Below are 24,163 nucleotides of genomic sequence, written 5' to 3'. Positions count from 1 at the left end.
GTGCATCTTAATTTATGCTTATTGCCGAAAACAAACCAAAAAAATGTCAAATGTCAACAGAATTTTGACATGAAGACTAAGCAACAGAGTAAATGCCTCAATGCGATCTTCTAGACACACATTCACCTACCATACACCTTTATGCGCGGAAATTACGTAATGCCGTATGTATCATCGATTGCATTTCTTTGCTTCTTTGGGGCTCCACTAGGAATTTAAGGCAATACAATGTATTCGATAACCTGTCGGCGATATTTCTTTCAACTTTGAATATCTTCCGGTACATATCCACAGGCGAAACTCGCTCTAAAAATTGATTGGGACTAACATACGAAACGTCGAGGGAAATACCGGCAGGGGAGAATCGAATCACCGAACGTTACCCTTAGTCGGGAAAATTTGGTGTCATGTCAAATTTAAACCGATCGAGCATAACCGAAAACATCCGTTTGATTACTGACTTTATCAATAAAGGGCAAAATTACTGAGCGCTGATTGGTTGAGAGAGAGGGCATTTTTTCTTAATCGAGGGCATTTTTAGTAATCAAGAGAGGGCATGATTACCTGTTAATGATTGGCTAATCCGTTGCATAGCAACCGTTCGTTATCTTGAAATTTGTTAAAACTAGACTGCGCGCGTGATTTTCCTTCGTATAAATTTTGCCCTTTATTGATAAACAAGTAATCCCATGAGACCTCGTACTATTAAGGATTAATTGCACTTGAGTTTTCAAAATTTTCCAAATTGCCCTCGTCGCTTCGCGACTCGGGCAATTTTGGAAAATTTTGAAAACTCTCGTGCAATTAATCCTTAATAGTACTTGGCCTCATGTGATTACCTATACAAAGTGGACGCTTGCGTGCCCTAACGAAGTCTTTTTTGGAAGTCTGACAAATTGCAAATTTGTGGCTAGAAATATGTACTCAGGGTCGCGTTTTGCTTAATCTTTATTATAGATGCGTTTTGTACCTAATCTAGAGTGTGAATTAGGCGTTGAAAACCAAAAGAAAATCCTAGAAACCCAGACAACACTTAATCGATGAGTCAGTCACGTTTGACCTTTAACATAATTCTCGATGTTATCAGAAGTAGAAAGGCTTTTAATTAAATAAAACAGTTTATCTAAGCTTTAAGAGGCTTTTCCAATGTATCTTATTACTGTTGCATATTTATTTGATTTCGCTTTCAACGAAAATGAAACGCTTGAGACAAAGAAAACAAGAAGTATCAGTGTTCCGTCGTGTTAAACCGCTGTTTAGCGCAAATGCGTTCCGAGGATGATCAGTTTCTATCTCAGTGAAACTGAAATTTGACAACGTTTTTGTAGTAAATAGCTTGAACAGAAAAAGAATCTTCGCTGCGAAGATTGCTTTCAGCAAATTATAATCCTGAGGTAAGGAAGTAGAAAGAATGTCATTGATTGGCAAGGATCCCTGTGACAACACATCGGCTCCAACATATCTCTCGTTCTCTACTGCGTCTACATCGATTTTTATCACCGTTGTTGCTTCCGTTGGCAACTCGTTGGTTGTCCTTGCTGTGTTATTGAACCCAAACAAAGATCTGCGTTCGCCGTTTATCTACTTTTTGGTGAATCTTAGTGTAGCAGACCTCGTCGTTGGTCTCGTACTTGGCCCTTTGAGTACAATGTATCACATCTTTGAAGGGGTCGGTACGCTTAGCCAAGGTTTTGAAGACGTGGTGCTCATTATTTATTTTATTTCATGTACAGCGTCCCTTCTCAGCCTTATAGCATTGGTACTAGATCGTTATTGCGCTATTACGTATCCTCTGCAGTACAGAGCCAAACTTAGCCCCATCAGAACTTTATTGATATCCGTGGTGGTATGGATTATCTCAGCTCTGCTTCCGATGGTCTACTTCATTATTGGCTACAACAAATTCCGCTTTGTATTTGCCAACACTGCTATAGCTATCACCTTCGCTGTCTTGATATTTACCACTACCAAGATTTTCAAGTATTTGCGTTGCCAAGTACGACAATGGGACAGTCTGCATGACAGCTCAGAGGAGAATTTGGCTTTGAAACGAGCGGTGAAGTGGGAGGCTAAAATAACGAAAACGTTGGTTATCATGCTAACTCTATTTTTAGCCTTTTATCTGCCTTCGTGTATTTGTATCTATATCATAAACTTTTGTACTAGTTGTGATTGTGTGTTTATTCATTGGGTCAGAGATATCCAGTTTGTTCTTGTGATGGCCAATTCAGGGGTAAATCCTTTCGTGTATGCGTGGAGATTAGAAAATTTCCGCAAAGCTTTCAAGAACATTCTGAACTGCCATGCTTGTTTAAGGCGACTGAGGTCAGTTTCGCGTTTGAATCTACAATTATCGTCTGTAAACACAGACGTCTCCTCTTACAATTCCGCTGGACAAAATGGCAATCTAGAGGAAATAAAGCAGGCTTAGGAAAGAATATGATTAACTTATAACAAGAGGCTATGTTAGACGATAAATTCTGGAGTAAATTGAACTCCCGGCCTTACAATTATATTGTAAAATGTACAATGTTGTGATTTACAACTGGCCCTTACGTTTTTGCCAAAGCTGTGATGTATACGAGTGGTAATTATAACCAAAACTAAGAACTATTTCGTTTCTTGAATTTTTCAGTATTTTTCACGGGTCAGCTCCTTTTATCGGCAAGCTAGAGGATTAATGTTGACAAAAGGTGCCATTGAGATTTAAAAACCGAAATTTCGGCGATGCATGATTTAACCAATTAAAAATAACAGCTTAGTGCGCAAACAATTTGAAAATTTAAAGCAAACTAAAGAAATTTGTATTCATTTGAATTATTAATTTACTTTTTGTAAACGAACACCCCGTCATTAGTATATTATTAAGCAATTATGTTAACCGGATCACTTACAAAAGAAATGCAATTAGGGAACCAAGTGAACTGGCAAAAACAGCCTGAAAAGAATTGCAATTGCGGAAATTAAACTAGCTTAGTAATATCGTTTGATTTTCATTCTGAGCGAACACTAGAAAGTTGCATTGCTTTTATAGTGCTAACCAATTCATTGCTATGCTGTTATAGCTACAACTTCAATTTCAACTTTAATTTCAGAACAATATCAATTTAAAGTGCAGGCTGAGCCGCATTTAGCTGAAAAGGGCTTGTCGAGCAGATTCTCTGTAGAACGATTTGGCTCTGGTTTAGCCTACCTTTTGTGAGAGATATGGAAATAATAAATACTTAATAAGAACTCAGTGGTAAACTGTTGATTTGATGTTTCACATCTCATGCCAAGATTCGAGAACGCTATGTAAACTTTAAGGAATTTATTAGTGAGTAAGGCTCTTGTCACATACTTTGGAGCTTTTACATTGCGTGAGAACTAGGGTCCCCTTCAACTGTAAGACATGGAAGGGGGATGGGTGATTGGGGATGAGGGTGATAACGTGACACTCCCCACATCCCTCTTTATTTTGTTTCCTTGTTGCCTTACTTCTAGAAGATTTTAGCATATCGCTGGAAATGAATTCTTTTATATTGTGCGCTCTGGAGATATTAAAGGAGGTATGACTCACGATAAGTATTTTCAACTGTTATTTAGTAAATAAAGCGGTTAGGTCTGCCTGTATATACTACTTCATGCAATAGGGTTGTAATTATTTTTAGTAGCTATTTAATCAGTCAATCAGTTAATCAATTCCTGTAGCTCTTGTTGTTCATTCTGCCGTTTTCTTCATTATGGGATAGATATGAATACATAGGAGGGAGTTCCTCTTCGTTTCACGTTAAAGGGCTGTTTAGTTGCCTTAAATTCCTCGTCCTCGCAGAGAACTTGGTCAAATTCATAATTTTTAAATTGCGTCTTCTCCCTTTTCAAGGGCTCCTTGTCTTCCAAATAAGCAAACAGATGGAGAGGAACACCAAAATCGAAAAGGAAGCCTCGAAGATCAGACAAAAAGGGGATCGATAACATTTTGAAATAAGTTCGCACAGTGAACAATATTTTGACTTCAACTGATGACTGCGTTGCCGATGTTCACAGCTCAGTCGAGGAAAGAAAAGATATAATCAAGAACCGCCAGAAGCTGATCAAAATTGCAGTTAGAAGTAAAGGCGGCGATACGTGGCCCATAAGTAGGAATCAATGGTCTCGCATCGAATTCAGTTTGAACTCTGGAGAGCTGAGCAAATCTTGATGGCAAGCCTTGAAAGCTTCTTCTTCCAACCCATCCCCCTCTTCTTCTCCCTCGTTCACGTCTCTATACAACCCCCTCGAATCAGCGCTAGTTTACACTTTTGCCATCAACATTTAGGCTGCTGCAAATGTTTAAATGTGTAAACATCAAGAAACAAAAAGTTAGTCAAGGCGGCTTAGTCCTTTCTGACCTGGCTAGCTGAGCATCATTGAATATATGACGGTACGCCGACTGAGTTGGTAATTCCCCCAAGTAGCTAAGTTTGATGCGTTTCCAAACCCTAAAATCAGTACCTATATTTTCTATAAAAATAACTGTCCTCCATACATTTGCTATGATTATGAAAAGGAGTGTAGCAATCAATATCTTCTCTTGCCTATGATCATTTCCTTAATGACATTGATGATTGGGTCAAGAGTACACTGTGCAAGGAAATTCGATAATAGTCACTTCAGGGTTAATTAAATATTCGTATGGGTGTTTTTTCCCCTTGCATCAGTTACTTATCATTTATTTTACAAAAGTGAAACTTTGTTGACGTAATTAAGTGACGTAAGCCAAGAAAATATAAGGTCATATTTCTCCAATTTAACAGATTTTTTTTGGATGCCGAGGAAATGGGATATTTGACAATCAGAGGAAAACGAACTTAAAAAAACCCACCAATGTACAGAAGTATTGCAGAAAAAGTGGAAAGAACATCAGTGAATTTGGTGCTAGTACAATAGAAAACATTTACTAGTTTCAAAAATCCAATAAGTTTCTTTTCAGTCTAAATAAGGAGACAGTTACACTTATAAGTTATTAAATATTTGCTTAACCCATGCAAAAAAGGAAATTGAAAAAAGGAACCGTTTCATCATAAATAATTTACACATGAAAAGATATATACTCAGCTGGCTTAGGTTTAAAACTCATAAGATCATGAGGCATTGTGAAATTAGGCCAGAACCGTGAAAGTAAACGTTTCTCTCTTTTACCAGTTGTGTTTCTGACATTTTTGGTCATAGACTTCAACCTGCGCAACAAGCTCATACTTTTAATAGTATCTGCCTACACTAAAAGGGAACCTTAAGCTTCTTGCGAGGGAGAAAGTTGAAATAATGGTGAGCAACGAAAACTACTAATGTGCGGAGCTTACGTCCTTTGAAAGGGAAAAGAGTTGTTTTTTGTTTGCGAGGAAGTTAATTTTACGGAGGATTGAGCATGTTTCTATTCTTCCAGATCAAAAGGAAAGCGTTAAACAAGTTAGTTATCACAGTTTCTTTCCCTCTACTGACATTTTTGGATTTTGTATATTTTAATGCAAGTTGGGTTTTCGAGAAAAAATGAGAGAGAAAGAGATAGACTCAAGAAATAAATCATTTAAGTCAAGCAATGACTTAAGGTAGACATTAGGAAGGAATCGAACAACATACAGAGCTGAAATGCCATGAGGTAAATGCCTAAGAGAATACCTCAGATAACGCGATGAGATTTGCCCATTCGCTAGCATTGAGGCAAATTTTCCATGTTTTATTTTTTGCTCGTTCTGAAAATTCCATTTTTTTTAATTTCTAGAAAATTAGGTGCTTATGGTTAAAATAAGATTAAGGTCCACAAAAATGAACCTTTTTATTTAGTTTCATGTTTATCGCTCGCCGCTGAGGTTTGTTAATACGTGTCAGGCTAGATGGAGCGCAAAATACTTTAGTCGAATATGAATAAGGAATAGTTGAAGCTTGAAGTTTATAAAAAAAATCAAAATGAAGGGATGGCATTGTAAATGTTTCTTTTCAAGCTAGAGTGGCTAGATCGATTCCCGGGTTGATACACGCGCATGCGATAAACACCAAACCAAAATAGGATCTTTTCTTTATTTATTCCTTTTCTATTCCTTGAGTTATCATATCGAAGCGGTAAACTGAAATTATTACGTAAAGAAATCACCTAAGTATTATGATCATAGCTTTAAAATAATCTCGATTTTGGAAACGAGCACGTGTCAATTAAAGGAACCAAAAGAAAGGTAAAAATGAGCGATAAATTTTGGTTTGAATAACGACTACAAGCTAGAGAACATAATCACAAAACAAGTTATTGCTTACTAACGTTCGCGGGTCTTGATTACTTTATCGAGGATTACAGTCTAACTTGTCTTCTTTTCAAAAACGATCTTGATGACACGGAGTCTTATCTTGAACTGAAACGCTAACTGTAATTTTCTGTCAGAAAAGAACTAATCACGGGGGCGTCAACCTACCCAGAAAATATTCCGCAGCTTTTCTCGGGAGCGGTAACACTAAGCTTCAACGGAAGCAGTTACAGGCATCTTGATGCTGCATCTTTGTCTAATTTGAAAACACTTTTTTTTATTTTGGTTATTTATGCCTCTCTTATAGGGCTCCTAGCGAAAGCCGACAACTGCCAGCTTTTTTAATAACGTCGTATGTCGTACAACGTGGAACCATCGGAACTGAAATACATTTGAAAAAGACATTCTGGATCTGAAGTGGGAATTGAAGAATAGTGAGTAGAATTTTTTTCTTATATTTTTAAGTGTGTTTCATACAGGTAACTTTTCCAGAACATTGTGCATATTACTTGGTTAGAAAACGTGGTTTTGTCAACTTCGTGTCAACGTTGTATAATTGTGCAAAGTAAGGTATAGAACGTTATTATGATAAAAATTTAAGACTTAGACTTAAATGTAAGAGTGTCGATCGTAATCCCCCATTAATATCAAACAAAATTATGGACAAAAGTGACGTAGGAATGTCCGAATTGTTTCTCGATATGGAAAAGAAAATAATTTTAAAAAAAAGTTATGGTATATTCATAGCGATTGATACTTACATACACTTCTCTGATCAATCCAATGCTGTAAATGGCAAAACAACCGTGGTACTAAGTTAATGGTCGTAAAAAAAAATATAAAGAACCTTGATCAGGTCTTGTAACTTCTGAGCAATGTAAATAATTTAATACGGGTTCATAGGGTCGAAATGGCTTTGACTCGATCTTAAAAGCGATGATTATCTCTTTTCGAACTTGATATATGCATAATAACTGTTATTCATGTTTGTCTGACACATACTGGGGAACGGAATGCAAAACATGTAAACGTTCTAAGCGATATTACAAAAGTATTATTCAATTGTAATAAGTCGAAGGCAACAAAATGTCAGGTTAACACAGAGAAAATTTGAACAAAATCTCCACTAGGTCATCATTTGTTGCCTTCATGCATCTTTTTTATACTTCTTGCCGAAAACAAACCAACAAAATGTCAAATGTCAACAGAATTTTATCATGAAGACTAAGCAACGGAGTAAATGCCTCAATGCTATCTTGTAGACACACATTCACCTACCTTTCACTTTTTTGCACGGAAATTGCGTTATGCCGTATGTACTATCGATTGCATTTCTTTGCTTAGCTGGTGTCTTTCTAGAAATTTAAGGACATACCATGTATTCGATAAAGGGGTAAGTTTCTAAAGAAACTGTGGTGCTGCGTCGGTGGGAGAGTATAGCAGGTAATTTAGTGTTAACAACAGGGTTGAAAACGTAAATTAGCCACCGTAAAGGGTAAAAAAGCTGACGTTTCGAGCGTTAGCCCTTCGTCAGAGCGATAAAATCAATCGCTAACCTGTCGGCGATAATACTTTCAACTTTGAAGATCTCTGGGTCCTCATCTACAAGGGAAACTAGGAAAATACCGGCAGGGGAGAATCGAATCACCGTATGTTACCCGTAAGTCGGGCAAATTTGGTGTCATCAGGGTCAAATTTAAACCGATCAAACATTAGCAAAAATATTTGTTGGATTACTGACTAAAATGAACAATTGTGTGCCTTAAGGGAGTCTCTTTGGAAGACTGACAAATTGCAAATTTGTAGCTAGAAATATAACTCAGGGTTGCGTTTTGCGTAGTCTTTGCTGTATATGCGTTTTGTACTCAAGCTCCAGTGTGAATTTGGCGTTGAGAACCAAAAGAAAATCTTAGAAATCCAGACAAACCTTAATAGACAGGTAAGTCACGAGAAAAAATTTGAATAAAAATCTCCACTTAGTCCTCATTTGTTGCCTTCGTGCATCTTTTTTTAACACTTATTGCCGAAAACAAACCAACGAAAGTCAAATGTCAACAAAATTTTGTCATGAAGACTAAGCAACAGAGTAAAATAATGTCTCAATACGATCTTGCAGAGACACATTCAGCTACCTTACACTTTTTTGCGCGGAAATTACGTTATACCGTATGCTCCACTAGGAATTTAAAGGCAATACCATGTATTCGATAACCTGTCGGCGATATTACTTTCAACCTTGAATATCTTCCGGTACTTATATACAGGGGGAAACTCGCCCTAAAAATTGATTGGGACTAACGTACGAATAGTTTAGGGAAATACCGGCAGGGGAGAATTGAATCACCGAATTCGAATGTTACCCTTAGTCGGGCAAATTTGGTGTCATGTCAAATTTAAACATCTGTTGGATTACTTACTAAGATGGACGCTTCCGCGCCCTGAGGAAGTCTTTTTTGGAAGTCTGACAAATTGCAAATTTGTGGCTAGAAATATGTACTCAGGGTCGCGTTTTGCTTAATCTTTAATATAGATGCGTTTTGTACCTAATCTACAGTGTGAATTAGGCGTTGAAAACCAAAAGAAAATCCTAGAAACCCAGACAACACTTAATCGACGAGTCAGTCACGTTTGACCTTCAACATAATTCTCGATATTATCAGAAGTAGAAAGGCTTTTACTTATATAATAAATGAGGTGCATGACTAATTATATATTCCCATTAGCAAATAAACTGATTATAAACGCTGGCCATTTACTAGTTTCTTTAAGCTTTAAGCTGCTTTTTCAATGTATGTTATTATTGTCGCATATTCAATTGATTTCGCTTTTAACGAAAATGAAATGTTCGAGACTAAGAAAACCGGAAGTATTAGTGTTCTGTCGTGTTAAACCGCTGTTTAGCGCAACTGCGTTCCGAGAATGATCTGGCTCTATCTCAGTGAATTTGAAATTTGACAACGTTTGTGTAGCAAACAGCTTGAAAAGGAAAAGAATCATCGCTGCTAAGATTACTTTCAGCAAATTACAATCCTGAGGTAAGGAAGTAGAAAGAATGTCATTAATTGGCAAGTATCCCTGTGACAACACATCGGCTCCAACATATCTCTCGTTCTTTACTGCGTCTACATCGATTTTTATCACCGTTGTTGCTTCCGTTGGCAACTCGTTGGTTGTCCTTGCTGTGTTATTGAACCCAAACAAAGACCTGCGTTCGCCGTTCACTTACTTTTTGGTGAATCTTAGTGTAGCAGATCTCGTCGTTGGTCTCGTACTTGGCCCTTTGAGTACAGTGTATCACATCTTTGAAGGGGTCGGTATGCTTCAGCAAGGTTTCAAAGACGTGTCGCACATTCTTTACTTCACTTCATGTACAGCGTCCCTTCTCAGCCTTATAGCCTTGGCACTAGATCGTTATTGCGCTATTACGTATCCTCTGCAGTACAGAGCCAAACTTAGCTCCATCAGAGTTTTATTGATATCTGTGGTGGTATGGATTATTTCAGCTCTGCTTTCGATGGTCTACTTCATTATTGGCTTCAACAAATTCCTCTTTGTATTTGCCAACACTGCTATAGCTATCACCTTTGCTGTCCTGATATTCACCACTACCAAGATTTTCAAGTATCTGCGTTGCCAAGTACGGCAATGGGACAGTCTGCATGACAGCTCAGAGGAGAATTTGGCTTTGAAACGAGCGGTGAAGTGGGAGGCTAAAATAACCAAAACATTGGTTATCGTGTTAACTCTATTTCTTGTCTTTTATCTTCCTTCGTGTATTTGTATCTATATCATAAGCTTTTGTACTAGTTGTGATTGTGTGTTTATTCATTGGGTCAGAGATATCAAGGTTGTTCTTGTGATGGGCAATTCAGGGGTAAATCCTTTCGTGTATGCGGGGAGATTAGAAAATTTCCGCAAAGCTTTCAAGAACATGCTGGACTGCCATGCTTGTTTAAGGCGACTGAGGTCAGTCCCACATTTGAATCTACAATTGTCGTCTATAAGCACAGACGTCTCCCTTAACAATTCCGCTGAACAAGGTGGCAATCTAGATGAAAGAAAGCAGGCTCAGGAAAGGATATGATCACCTTATAACAAGAGGCTGTTAGACGATAAATCCTGGAGTAAATTGAACTTCCGGTCTTAGTTTTATAATTGTATTGTAAAATGTAAAATAAAGTGATTTATATTTGGCCTATATGTTTTTGCCAAAACTGTGATGTATAACAGTGGTAATTACAACCAAAACTAACGACTATTTGGTTTTTTGAATTTTTCAGTATTTTTCATGACTCAGCTCCTTTTATTGGTAGGTTAGAGGATGAATGTTGACAAAAGGTGTCACTGAGGTTTAAAAACCGAATTTTACCCATGCATGATCTAACTAATTGAAAATAACAGCCTGGTGTGAAAACAATTTGAAAATTTCAAGCGAACTAAAAAGCTTTGTATTTATTTGAGTTACTCATTTCTTTTGACATGAGCCGAACACTAAACAAAGCAAGTTTTGTAAACAAACATCCTTTCCGTAATTGAGTAATGCAATTAGACAATCAAGTGAACCGGCAACAGCCTTCAAAGAAATACAATAACGGAAATTAAACTAGCTTAATATAATCGTTTAGTTTTCATCCTGAGCGAACACTTGAAAGTTGCATTGGTTTTAGAGTAAACAAAGTGTGTATTTGTATGACGAACTAGAAATTTTGACTTGGAATTGGCACACTTTGCCAACCAGTTCATTGTTCTTCTATTATAGCTTCAACTTCAATTTTAACTTTAATTTCAGAACAATATCAATTTAATATGCAGGTTGAACCGCATACAGCTTAAAAGGGCTTGTCGAGCAGATTTTCTTTGGAACGATTTGGCTCCGGTTTTTCGATGGGTGGATAACATAATTGACTGAGAAAATAATCCCTATTCGGTAGAAATCACAGTACGGTTTGTTGACACTTATCACTGGATAGCGATTTATCCATTGGCTAACAGTATCCGCCCTTTTAACTTCTGGACCTTTTTGGATGACCTCGAGGCGATGAGAAACCAAGAAAAAGATGATTTCGAAGAAATGCATGGATATTTTTAGATAATGGAGGTCTATGGTTTTAAATACAGGTCTATGGTTTTAAATATAGCATTAAGCTTGTCGGCTTACCTATTGTGAGAAAAGTGGGAATAATAAATATTTAATGAGAACTCAGTGGTAAACTGTTGATTTGATGTTTCACATCTCATGCCAAGATTCGAGAACGCTATGTAAACTTTAAGAATTTATCAGTGAGAAAAGCAATTGTCACATATTTTGGAACTTTTACATGGCGAGAGGCCTGAGGTTCCCTTCAACCGTAAGACATAGAAGGAAGGGGGGATGCGGAGGATAACATGACATTCCCCACCTCCCTCTTTATTTTGTTTCCTTGTCCTTTCTTCAAGAAGATTTTAGCACACCACTGGAGATATTAAGGAAGGTCTGACTCACGATATGTATTTTCAACTTATTTGGTAAATAAGGCGGTTAGTTCTGCCTGTAGATACTTCATGCCATAGGGTTGTAATTTAGTTAATCAATTCATTTGTCTCTTGTTGTTTTGTCAAGGCGGCTCAGAACTTTCTGACCTGGCTAGCTGAGCATCATTTGATATATGACGGTGCGCCTACCAAGTTGATAATTCCCCCAGCTAGCTAAGTTTGTTGCGTTTCCAAACCCTAAAATCAGTACCTATATTTTCTATGAAAATAACTGTCCTCCATACATTTGCTATGATAATAAAAAGGAGAATTTGTGTAGCAATCAATATCTTCTCTCGCCTATGATCATTTCCTTAATGACATTTGTTTCCTTGTCCTTTCTTCAAGAACACCACTGGAAACTAACTATTTTATATTGCGCGCTCTGGAGATATTAAGGAAGGTATGACTCACGATATGTATTTTCAACTTATTTGGTAAATAAGGCGGTTAGTTCTGCCTGTAGATGCTTCATGCCATAGGGTTGTAATGTAGTTAATCGATTCATTTGTTGTTTAATTTGCCGTTTTCTTCATTATGGGATGGATATGAATGCATCAGAAGGGAGCTCATCTTCGTTTCACGTTAAAGGGCTGTTTAGTTGCCTTAAATTCTTCGTCCCCGCAGAGAACTTGGTCAAATTCATTATTTATAGAGTACGTCTTCTTCAGCGTTAGTTTACACTTTTGCGATATACATTTAGACTGCTGCAAATGTTTTAGTGTGTAAACGTCAAGAAACAAAGAGTTAGTCAAGGCGGCTCAGAAGGTTCAGACCTGGCTAGCTGAGCATCATTTGATATATGACGGTACGCCTACCAAGTTGATAATTCCCCCAGCTAGCTAAGTTTGTTGCGTTTCCAAACCCTAAAATCAGTACCTATATTTTCTATGAAAATAACTGTCCTCCATACATTTGCTATGATAATAAAAAGGAGAATTTGTGTAGCAATCAATATCCTCTCTCGCCTATGATCATTTCCTTAATGGCATTGATGATTGGGTCAAGAGTACACTGTGCGAGGAAATTCGATAATAGTCACTTTAGGGTTAATTAAATATTCATAGGGGTGTTTTTTCCCCTTGCATCAGTTACTTATCCTTCACGTATTTTACAAAAGTGAAACTTTGTTGACGTAATTAAGTGACGTACGCCATGATAATGTACGGTTATATTTCTCCAATTTAATAGATTTTTTTTCGATTTTGAGGAAATGGGATATTTGACAATCAGAAGAAAATGAATTTTAAAAAACCCACCAATGTACAAAAGACATTGCAGAAAAAGTGCAGAAAGAACATTAGAGGATTTGGTGCTAGTACAATCGAAAAGATTTATTAGTTTCAAAAATCCAATAAGTTTCTTTTCAGTCTAAATGAGACAGGTTACACTTAAGTTATTAGATATTTGCTTAACCCATGCAAAAAAAAAAATTTCAAATATGGAACCGTTTCATCGTAAATAATTTACACTTGAAAAGATATACTCAGCTGGCTTAGGTTTAAAACTCATTAGATCATGAGGCATTGTGAAATCAAGCCATAATCGTGAAAGTAAACGTTTCTCTCTTTTACCAGTTGTGTTTCTGACATTTTTGGTCATAAACTTCAACCTGTGCAACAAACTCATACTTTTAATAGTATCTGCCTACGCTTAAAGGAACCCTCTTGCGAGGGAGGACGATGAAATAATGGTGAGCAACAAAAACTACCAATGTCCGGAGCTTCCCGTCCTTTGAAAGGGAAGAGAGATGTCTTTTTGTTTGCAAGGAAGTTAATTTTACGAAGGATTGAGCATATTTCTATTCTTCCAAGTCAAAAGGAAAGCCTTAAACAAGTCATCACAATTTCTTTCCCTCTACTGACATTATTGGATTAAGAGGTAAATCATTTAAGTATAGCAATGACTTAAGGTAGACAGAAAGGAATCGAACAACTTACAGGGCTGAAATGTCATGAGGTAAATGACTAGGAGAATACCTCAGTTAACACGATCAGATTTGCCCATTCGGTAGCATTGCAGCAAATTTTCCATGTTTTATTCTTTGTTCGTTATGGAAATTCCATTTTTTTTCTAATTTCTGGAAAATTAGGAGCTTATGGTTAAAACAAGATTAAGGTCCACAAAAATGAACCTTTTTATTTAGTTTCATGTTTATCGCATAATTAGCTTTGCTAGGGATAATATATACTAAGTAGATTGACGAAGAATCAAATTTGCATAGTTATGCCTAGTCATGATAATATATAACTAATTTAGTGCTTAAAATACGAATTTAGTTGGTGCTGGCGCTATTGCGGCTCACGCTGAAAAAAAGGATGTTAAAAAAATATCATGTGCAAGTTCCATGATGCAGATTGATTCTGGGTAAAATCGCTCGCTGAGGTTTGTTAATACGTGCCAGGCAAGATAGAGCGCAGAATACTTTTGTCGAAAGTGAATAAGAAATAGCTGAAACCTGAGGTTTGTAAAAAATTTAAATGAAGGGATGGCATCTTGTTTTTGCACTTTTGTCTAATTTGAAAATGCTTATTTTGGTTATTTATGCCTCTCCTATAGGGCTCCTAGATAGGGCCGACGATTGCCAGCTTTTTGAATAACGTCGTATGTCGTACAACGTGGGACCATTAGAACTGAAATACATTTGGAAAAGATAATCCAGGTCTGAAGTAGGAATTGAAGAATAGTGAGTAGAATTTTTTTCTTATATTTTTAAACGATTGGAAGTCATCACTTTAAAACTTTGTTTAACCTTTAAAGAATCATGCACGTCAGTGTGTTACATACAGGTAACTTTTCCAAAACATTCTGCAGATTACTTGGTTAGAAAACATAGTTTTGTCAACTTCGTGTCAACGTTGTAATATTGTGCAAAGTAAGGAAATGCAACTGGCCTGCTGAGTTAATTTTATGGGCATTGCATGAATTACTTTTTTTTCCTTTTAGCGAATAAAACTAAATAAAAAATACCTAAAAGACAGATTCTCTCGTATGTACAAAAATTTTGTAAAGTCGACTTTCCCTTTGTTTAATCTAGAAAAACAGAATGTTTCAGAGAATGAAAGAATTATTCTCAAAACAGCTTCCATTGCTTTTTGTTTCTTTCCATTGCTTTTTTCTTCTTTAGTATTTTGTTTTTTGTTTTTTTACTTTTTGATTGTATTTTGTTGTAGCTCTTTTTTTTATAGTCTTAAGGAAAAATTTAGTGATTTTCCGTGCGACTTGGAACAATTTATTTATTACTTTAGCCGTTCTCAACTCATTTGCGTTTCTTTCATTTTAATGTTTAAAAAAAAATAAAAGGCAACAGTAAGGTCTTTCAACTATCAATAGTAAATATCGCTTTGTACTCGCCGCCTTGGTGCACCTGTAAGTGGACATTGTTATGTTAACATTCCTGGTAGCGACCTTTTCTGGTAAATTATTTCTCAGGAAAGTTGCCAGCTGAACTTGCGTCCGTAATTTAGTTCTTTTCATACGATAATTTTCCTCGTTGCCACCTGTTCAAAATTAACACCAACATCGCATAGATAAGCAGAAATTTTAATTAACTTCTTATTTTTACTCTCTACGTTGCTCTACCGCAACTAATTTCGAAACTATATGATTAATTTCCCCTTTCTTGGTTAGTGTTCTCCGGACAGATGGAATATTTAAGTGGAAATTACCGTAAAGTGTAAATTGAGAGAACAATAGAACCCCACGCTCAAGAGTACTTGACCCTTTAAGTCCCAAAATCTCATTATAAATTCTCCTTATTAACTGCCAAATGATTCTCATTGTATTAATTTGGAGAATTTGGTCTTGGATCAATTAGTCATCCCATAATTAATATTTTTCTTTATTCTCCTAACTTGTTTGCATGATATTGTATGATATGGTCAGGAGTAATTCTGTCTTGGTCGCTCACGGGAGTTATGAGGTTAGGGAAGTACATCGTAAACCTTTTGCTTACATCGTTCACTCTACTTGTGATCAGAAAGATTACACTATTAAGTACGCTAGTGTTCATGGCAGCTGTCGGCGTGAAATAAAATAAACTTCAGTGAGAAACAGACGGAATTTGACCCTTTACGCCCGAACTAAGCATGCCGAAGTACGTCTTGTGTAGGAGGAAACGCCGATACGAGTTTCCATTCCCGCAGCTATGTCGTGCCCATCAAGTTACTTCCTCCGTTACCGTTGCGTTCCCTGCGAAAGTCTAGTTGTAGGCGACAAACCTATCGTAACGATGGACTCAAGCGAAGAGTGGAAAGAGCAACTGAGTGATCTAAAAAATGCTATTTACTTAAATGATTTGACCGTTACAACTAGAAATGGAAAAAAAAAAAACAGTCGACTTTTATTTTCGTTTAAGAAAGAAAAAAAATGCGCCCAAAGAATTCATCGGTTTCTTAATTCTCTTGCCAAATTCCAGCTGGTCAGATGTAAAAAGCCCACTTGAACATAAGTATGGAATAGAGAAATACGATACATGCAGATTGTGGTACCGTTATGGTTATTATACCTCTAGATATTATTTCATGTTAGTGCTTCTTTTATCCTTTTCACTCTCAAGATCTCATCAATAATCTCTTTACTGTCTGCCCTACAATTCTTATGATGTTTGTTCGGAGGATTTAGTATTGGATCAACTTCAAAATAATAATCTCCTAATTGATATCTTTCTTGTAACCATCACTTATGTGCGAGATATTATATTTCTATAAAAAGGTAAATTCTGCCTTGTTCACTCTTAGGAGTAAGAGAATTGACAGAAAGAACCAAGGCTTTCAGTGGAAATGTGCTGTGTTCTATATAAAAGGAAATAAAATGAATTAAATGCCTGATAGGAATGACGCATAGGTATATTGACTTGTTCACGAGAAAAGAAGTATTTTTCGTTTTACTTTTCTATGAGAATAATATTGCTATTCAAATTGTAAATATCAGTTTTGGGCCTTTCGTAGTTTTTCTGTTTTTAAATCAAAGCGCCCTGGCAGGATTTACATAAGTCGTGGAAGCTGTGCAAAGCATTCGCAGGCAAGCTAGAGTTTAAAGTGCCACGAGGACCAACTCTCGTCTGTGAGTGACTTCAAACTAACCACCGTTTTAAGGGCATTAATAACACTAAAGCAAATCAGTAATGGGGCACTCCACTACCTCACTTCTTGCAGATTACACAAGCTGTTGGTCTAAAGACGATGCTGATCTTGATATTCACTGTGATGTTCTTTTGTGGCTTTGAAAAAGCAGCTAACTCATCAGTACCTGCACCAAATACAACAGGATTGCAACCTCCTCCACTTACTCCCGCACCAGGAATCCAACCTTCTTTATCTACTCCCGCACGTAAGTAGAAATAGCAAGATAACGTCTCTATCTGCATTTGCCCTCAGTGACAGTGCTTGACTTGTACGTACAGATCGGGCTCAGCAATGAATGCAACTTTCCGGAAAAAATGGCTTGAAAACGGCGAAGAGGCTGAATCGGCCAGGATCAGAAAATGGTTTACTAATAAGCAGTCCCTCCCAACCCCACCTCCCCCCAGCTTCCCCATCAGAAATATAGAGTGTATGTAACTAAAGCCGGGACTGTTGTCGACTTTGAACGTTATACGTTATACTTTACTGAGATATTCTGTTACTAACGCCTCCATACTTTTATACGGTTCATGTTGTAATACAGCTACATTGTCATTATTAAACCTCTATGCGATGTAAAGAAGGCCATACTCTTACTAAAGAGAGCAATACAGAAATGCTGTTGAAGGATTTCTGGGTGTCTAATATCTTTAATTCTACTAATTGTGTTTTACTTATGGGGACCTGATAGCTTCCAAAATATCAATTGTCAATTAGTTCCACAACCTCAAACGAATGAAGAATTGAGACGACCCCAATAAATTGTGAAGCCTTGCAGCGTTGTATCACGCCCAGCAGTCTTCTGACTCAGATTCTCTGAAAATCAACATCTGTATTCTCTAATATAGCGTGGTTCAGTTGAGACGTCTAAATACAAGTTTAAGAACTGCTTTAGACTAAATGTATAATGATAAAAGGTTTTGATTAAACCAGGCTATATTTTTTAGGCTGTCTTCAATAATTTCAGGAGCCAGGAAAAGTTAGAATTGTTCATGAAACAACAAAATCTTCTTGAGAGTATGTAAGCTTTCAGTTGGTGGATTAAATATTCCCATGGTGGGGATATTATGACTTTATGACTGTGAATTCAAGAACATTTAAAGTTAAAAATATAGGGAAATATCAAGTACTATTTAATTGAACTTTTCTGTTTCTCATTTTATTTAATTGTTCGCAATTTCATTTTATTTTTGCACCAGCCGTAAAGGATCTGCTGATTCAGTATCATAACAAGACCATAAGCACAAGTAGCTTCCTCATTAGACTAAACATGACTTCTTCCCCATTTGATATGACAAGGATGTGCCCCTCAGCCGAGTATTCCTGCACTCGGATATGCCCTTTGGACGACCAAGACCAAGAACGAGCGTACAAAAGGCCTTGCTATTGCGATACGTTATGTTTCAAGTTGGGGGATTGTTGCTTCGATTACTTCTTGAGGTAATACATTTTGACAGGATAAGGAAGGGGGGGGGGTTAAGTTGGAAAACTAAGTCCTTCCAAGAAGGACTAATTTCTAAAGTAATTCCTTCATTGTCATGTCGTTATTGCCATGCACTCTCTAACTTCCAAGAAGGATCTACAAAGGATGAATTTTTTTCTCGAAGTGGGTTAACCTGAACATCTAATGTGGCCTATTTTTATTCCCTTCCCAAAACATTTAGAACTAAGAGTGATAACATGCAAACTGCAAACCACTCTTTTGACAATTAAGTCTTGTAGCTTAATCCTTGAAAACACCTCTGTTCTTGTCAATTCCATATGAAGGCATTATTTGCTTGCTCATATGCATTTTCAATTTGCGCGGCGTCGAGTTTAGCTTCAAACCTTAAGTTTACCAAAGTTCTTTCATCTCCTGGTTAGTAGATAACACATAAATATTTCGTAGTTCTCTAAATAGAAGCTCTTTGACGCAGCTTGAAGCAGTTTCAGAAAGAAAGGTCATGGATTTCATCTTGCGCATTTTACTTCAAATGAATAAAGGGGGTAATTTTCTAAAGAAATTTACTTATTGCGTCGGTGGGAGAGTATAACAGGGTAATCTAGTACATATATTGTGTTGATAAAGTAAATTGGCCACCGTAAAGAGTTGAAAAGCTGACGTTTCGAGCGAGGACGAGGGGCTAACGCTCGAAACGTCAGCTTTTAAAACTCTTTACAGTGGGCAATTTACGTTATCAACTCAGTTGATAATACTAAATTTCACTGATACTTCGTTATGTCTATTAACATAAATGAGGTTGATCCATCGAAGGGGAAGGATAAGTGGTCGACTGCCTGACTCCTTGACAACCTCAGTGGCTGACTTTCCACCAAAAAAGTTTACTTTTTAAAGCACTCAACATCAACATCTTCATCAGACCAAAGACGACTTTTTTCTTCTTTTAAGATTAAAGATCTTTGGTCAACCTTCAATTCGCTAGCACAGTGATACACCTTTTAGATAACACAGATCAGTTTTATACCTCAATATGAGGATGGACAGACTAACTCACATACATAGGAGACCATGAAAGTACAGACTGACTAACTAAGGGAATGATACTTGACATCCCGATCGATTAACCACTTAATTGAACTAGTTTTTTTTTCCACATTGGCGGTTTCTGTGACCTATCAGTTCAGTTCAGTCGGCCAGTCGTACTTACTTATCCCTTTTCTTCAAGGTGTAAGGTTTCCAAGACACCGAAAAAGAGCCCTACTAAGCAGAAGTGTATAAAAACGAACAACTCGACGGATTATGGGTTCGTAATGATTTCCAGCTGTCCATCAAACAATCCCGACCAGAGTCTGAATTCCCTATGCGTTGAAAAACCCACCGCGACAAATCTTCTCAGACTTTTGCCTGTAACAGACATGGAGGAAAAACTCACGTACAAGAATGTGTTCTGTTCTAAATGCAATCATGCTAAGAATCAGACATACTGGAAATTCTCCGCCTCATGCAAAGGTATTAGCACTCATAACGTTCCAAAGGACAGATCACAGATGTTGGAATACATAATGACGAGATGTGAATGGGAATTCAAAGCACCAACTGGTAATAAGCATCTGCTAAAGCAATGCTTGGCCATAGAGCAAAGCTGTTCAGATCCAACGGTAATTCAAGCAGAACCACTGCTGCCCGATTTATGTTCATTTTACGCCTTTCCTGTTTGTTACAGCGCTCAAGAAAAGAATCCACATTGTGAAATCTGCAAGGGCAAAGACATTAGCGCATATTCTTGTGCCTGCTTCTCAGTGAATCCACAACCACCACCACCACCACCACCTACAAAACCTGGCACACCTCCCTTGGATATCTTATTCGACTTTTCCTCCTCTTTCCACACCATAAGACTGGGAAAACAGAAGACTGTCGTAATGAACAAGCTGTGTGCTGAAGGAACCGTATTTGATCCCTTCACTGAAAAATGCATTCAAGTCAGCGTTCACATTGCTACGAATAATGAAAGTTCCATCAACTGTTCCTTTGTCGAAATGGAACTAAATTCTGTTAGAATTCAAACTAACGGCTCAGTATGGATTCCATTGCACAAACAATCGTACGGTAATGAAAGCTTCTTTATCAATGGGTCATCTCTCTTCCTTTGTATGAACCTCAGTCGTAACTATGTCGTGACAGAAACAGTCGCATCAAGAAAGATCACACCACGACAAGTGTTAACTTACATCGGATGCACCACCTCCATAATCTCCCTACTTTTTCTTCTTGGTACTTACATTGCAATTGCAGAGCTGAGGAATTTGCCAGGGAAGAACCTCATGAATCTTTCCTGTGCAATGTTGTTGTACCATACCATGTTCTTTCTATCTGGTGAGACCGACAAGCCACATTTTTGCATGACGGTGTCCATTCTACTCCATTATTTCCTGTTGTGTTCATTTTTCTGGATGGGAGTTTTGGCATTTGATGTGGCAAAGACGTTTGGAGCCACAGGTAACTTATTTCATGGACTTTAAGATGCATATTTGGTGCTTCTTTTAAACCGAGATGGTAGGCTCTCTTACCAGTGTGATATCAATTAGGAGTTGCACACTAAATACTGTCGAAAATTATATTTTCGTAAAGTAGTAAGAAGGAAACGTGTTGACCTTATTTTGGTCTCGGAGCCTGAAAACACCTTACCAAAAGCAACGGTTAAATCGTAGCTCTCGTTTTCTTGAAGTTAAAGAATTCAAACATGAAATTCATTGTAATGAACAACAGGATACCGGCGCTACAAAAATACGTTTACCTTTATCTTTATCATCATTGACGGTAGCTGAGGAGGACATGGTGAGAACGAAAATCGATATGTTCAATTTTTGACTTGTTTGTGGACAACTTGAGTGCGAACTTTATGGTCTGAGTCTGAATTACATAATTCGCACCTCCTGTTTCTATTAGACCTCCAACCTCCAAACTGCATTTAGCATTTCATCAATTTATTCATTTGTTTAAAGTCCTTTGCAATAAAGGTATAAGGAAGCAAAAAGCGCAGATGTAAATAGAGTAAGACTTTAGAGTCAATAAAATTAGAGATATTGGTTACGAGACTTATCTTGGTCTCTCCGATTGCTTAAACTAACAAATATATCTATTTTCAAAAACAGGGCAACCAGCACATTCTCGTTCTAGTGGTAACACAAATGCGTTAATGGTATACTGCGTATTTGCCTGGATCACTCCTGCTCTTGTTGTGATCACAAGTGTAACTCTGGATAAAACAGACGCATTCAGCATTGGATACGGTACGACGGTACAGTGAAAACAATCTCCCTCAACCCCTGACTGAACTCTTTTTCGAGCCCTGTGGGTAGAATTCCTAGAAATATATCGTAACACCCACTTTTATTTGGCCCTTTATTTATTCCTACAAGCAGTTACTTCGTGGTTTGTCCAAATGAGAACTGGTTATCTGCAATCCATACTAATCTCTGCTATCCTTAATCAGACTTGTTTCTTATCAGCTCCATTCGTTTCTCTTAAATTTTTTTTCCACTCCAGAATACAGTCTTTGTGATTTTTTACTTAATGTAAAGGTCGTTCCCCTTAACTCTTAACATGCACGCCTCAAAATCTCTTTACGTGCATTCTCCAAGATTTCAGCGCTATATTTTTTTAAAGTTCGTTTGGTAATTTAATTCAATGAATACCTGCTGTACACTTGATCAACACACGTGTCTCTCCCATGCATTCTATAGAGCTTCCTGATTTTTCAATTAGGTGACATTTTTTGCTGGATTTCAAATGGCAAAGCACTTCTTCTGGTACTTGGTCTACCCGTGGCAGTCATCATAATTTTCAACATAGCTGCTCTTTCCTACACGATGGCTTCTATTTGGAAAGTTAAGAAGGTAGTTCTCGAAGTTTCTCTTCTATTCATGCAAGACCTGACTCAACATGATTATTTCTCTGTAAAAGTGTTGGTGGCCGTTATTGAGCGGTTTGCGGTTGTACGAAGTTCTAACGGTTTAGGGAACCATGGTATTTTCAGTTGATCTTGCCCACGTTTTTCTAAGTACTTATTGCTTCATTGACAATGAGCTTACGACGTTTATCTTGATCCAATCAAATATCTTAGACTCCCTAAAAGATTACTGGAAAGACAATAAATTTTAAACTAGGTCGTCAATAAGAAAAAAAAGATGCTGTTGGATTTTTTCACTAGCGTAGGTTAAAGCAAAAACTCTGATGGAAAAAGTCCCAAATGGCAAATGAGTCATAAACCTTCATCCACTTCACCATTGAGCTACAGAGAACTTCATGGTGAGATAGGCCATCACTAAATTTATATTTGACAAGCGACGAGCAATGTCGAAAGTTTGTGGGAGCAAATGGAGTAAGAAATTGTGGTGCTGCGCCGGTGGGGGGAGGGGTGGTCATAAGATAGTTTTGTTTTGTCAACTGAGTTTATAACGTGAATTGGCCACACTTAAGAGTTTCTCAAGCTGAAGTTTCGAGCGTTAGCTCTTCGTCAGAAAGTTATTCTTTTGCTTGTGAGTCAACTTCTCTTTGGTACCCTGTTTCGTCCTTTGTCCCTAGCTAGTAACAAAGCAAATAACCTTTTCCTTCATGACAGACCACGCGTCACGTAACAAGTAACGAGACCAGTCTTCTTATCCTGTACTTAAAGCTGTCTTCGTCTATTGGCTTCACCTGGATATTGGGTTTCATCGTTCCATTTGCCAAAGTGGAGTTTCTGAATTATTTGTTTGTGATTTTAAACAGTCTTCAAGGTACGTTTTCTATGCAAATGACGGTTAGCAAGTAAAAGGTAGGTCCATGACTTTAATCTGTACCGAAGAATCATTGAAACGGACCAAAACATTTGGATAAAAAATCGAATATTCCACTCAGGTGCAATCCTGAATATTCTTTTTCCTTTTTGCTAGAAGACATCAATGTCATCTAATCCTTAATATCGAGGGCGCTAATGACTACATCATAGAAGACTCGTTGATTCTACGTTTTGTTACCCCATCATCATACTACTATGATCAATTACACCATAGAAGACTCCTTGATTCGACGTTTTGTTATCACATTATCATGTTACCATGATCAAAAATTCATATGAAATTATTTCACCTTCCTTCTGATCAAACATTCATCTCCATTAAATCAATGTTTTTAGTTGGAAATTAATGTAAGTGGTTCCACTTATACAGTGATTCATTAACACCCTGTTATTTATAGGATTCTTCATTTTTCTGGCTTTCGTGGCAAACAGACGGACATATAGCAAGATAAAGGCTTACTGTGTGTCACGATTCAGCCCCACAAACCACACTGATACAAATGAATGCCAGTCCGGGTCGACTCATGTCAGGAAAATCGCAACATAGCCTACTCGTGGGATTTATTATTGATGTACAGTATTTTAGATTTAACTCTCACTTGTCTTTTGACAGAATATTCAACATCATGAAATCTCACTCAGCTCAATAAAAATTTGAAACTGATGATGTGAAACATGGCTTCAGAAATGTATTGCATAAGTCATATCTCATCACTCGATGTACGAATTTTGCCTTTTAGCCCACCACGTGAACTGCAAATAACTACCAAAAAATAATGGTCTGCTCGTGCGAAATACCTTCCAACGGTGTCTTTCTTGAAATGATCTGCTGCTCATGTGAGAGTTCTGTCCACGCACTTCTGGAGAAAATAGCAGATCGATTATCCATACTTTCAAGCAGTGATTTCCGAATATTGAATAATTATGAAAATACTCGGTAATCAACAGATCACACAGTCACTTGAACAAAGCGTTTGTCGCAAAATGCATT

General features: G+C 37.3%; 3 protein-coding genes across 3 annotated transcripts; all 3 read left to right on the top strand.

Annotated features, from left to right (window-relative positions):
* The first annotated feature begins 1,183 nt into the window (after positions 1–1,183).
* Positions 1,184–3,235, top strand: LOC131775390 (adrenocorticotropic hormone receptor-like). Its single transcript, XM_059091490.2, has one exon. The coding sequence runs from the start codon at positions 1,412–1,414 to the stop codon at positions 2,429–2,431; it is 1,020 nt and encodes a 339-aa protein (XP_058947473.1). The 5' UTR covers positions 1,184–1,411; the 3' UTR covers positions 2,432–3,235.
* Positions 3,236–6,648: 3,413 nt separating this feature from the next.
* Positions 6,649–23,819, top strand: LOC131775412 (uncharacterized). Its single transcript, XM_059091515.2, has 10 exons — positions 6,649–6,688; positions 12,114–12,168; positions 14,325–14,451; positions 16,922–17,096; positions 18,088–18,328; positions 19,555–20,828; positions 21,485–21,622; positions 22,098–22,228; positions 22,954–23,110; positions 23,571–23,819. Exons 4-10 carry the CDS (start codon positions 16,949–16,951, stop codon positions 23,717–23,719), a joined length of 2,238 nt encoding a protein of 745 aa, XP_058947498.2. The 5' UTR covers positions 6,649–6,688; positions 12,114–12,168; positions 14,325–14,451; positions 16,922–16,948; the 3' UTR covers positions 23,720–23,819.
* LOC131775405 (adrenocorticotropic hormone receptor-like) lies at positions 9,104–10,448 on the top strand. Its single transcript, XM_059091508.2, has one exon. It carries the CDS (start codon positions 9,307–9,309, stop codon positions 10,336–10,338), a length of 1,032 nt encoding a protein of 343 aa, XP_058947491.1. The 5' UTR covers positions 9,104–9,306; the 3' UTR covers positions 10,339–10,448.
* Positions 23,820–24,163: the final 344 nt, after the last annotated feature.

The sequence above is a fragment of the Pocillopora verrucosa genome, chromosome 9, assembly GCF_036669915.1.
Source record: "Pocillopora verrucosa isolate sample1 chromosome 9, ASM3666991v2, whole genome shotgun sequence".
NCBI lineage: Eukaryota > Metazoa > Cnidaria > Anthozoa > Scleractinia > Pocilloporidae > Pocillopora > Pocillopora verrucosa.
This window is presented reverse-complemented; position numbering and strand designations above follow the sequence as displayed.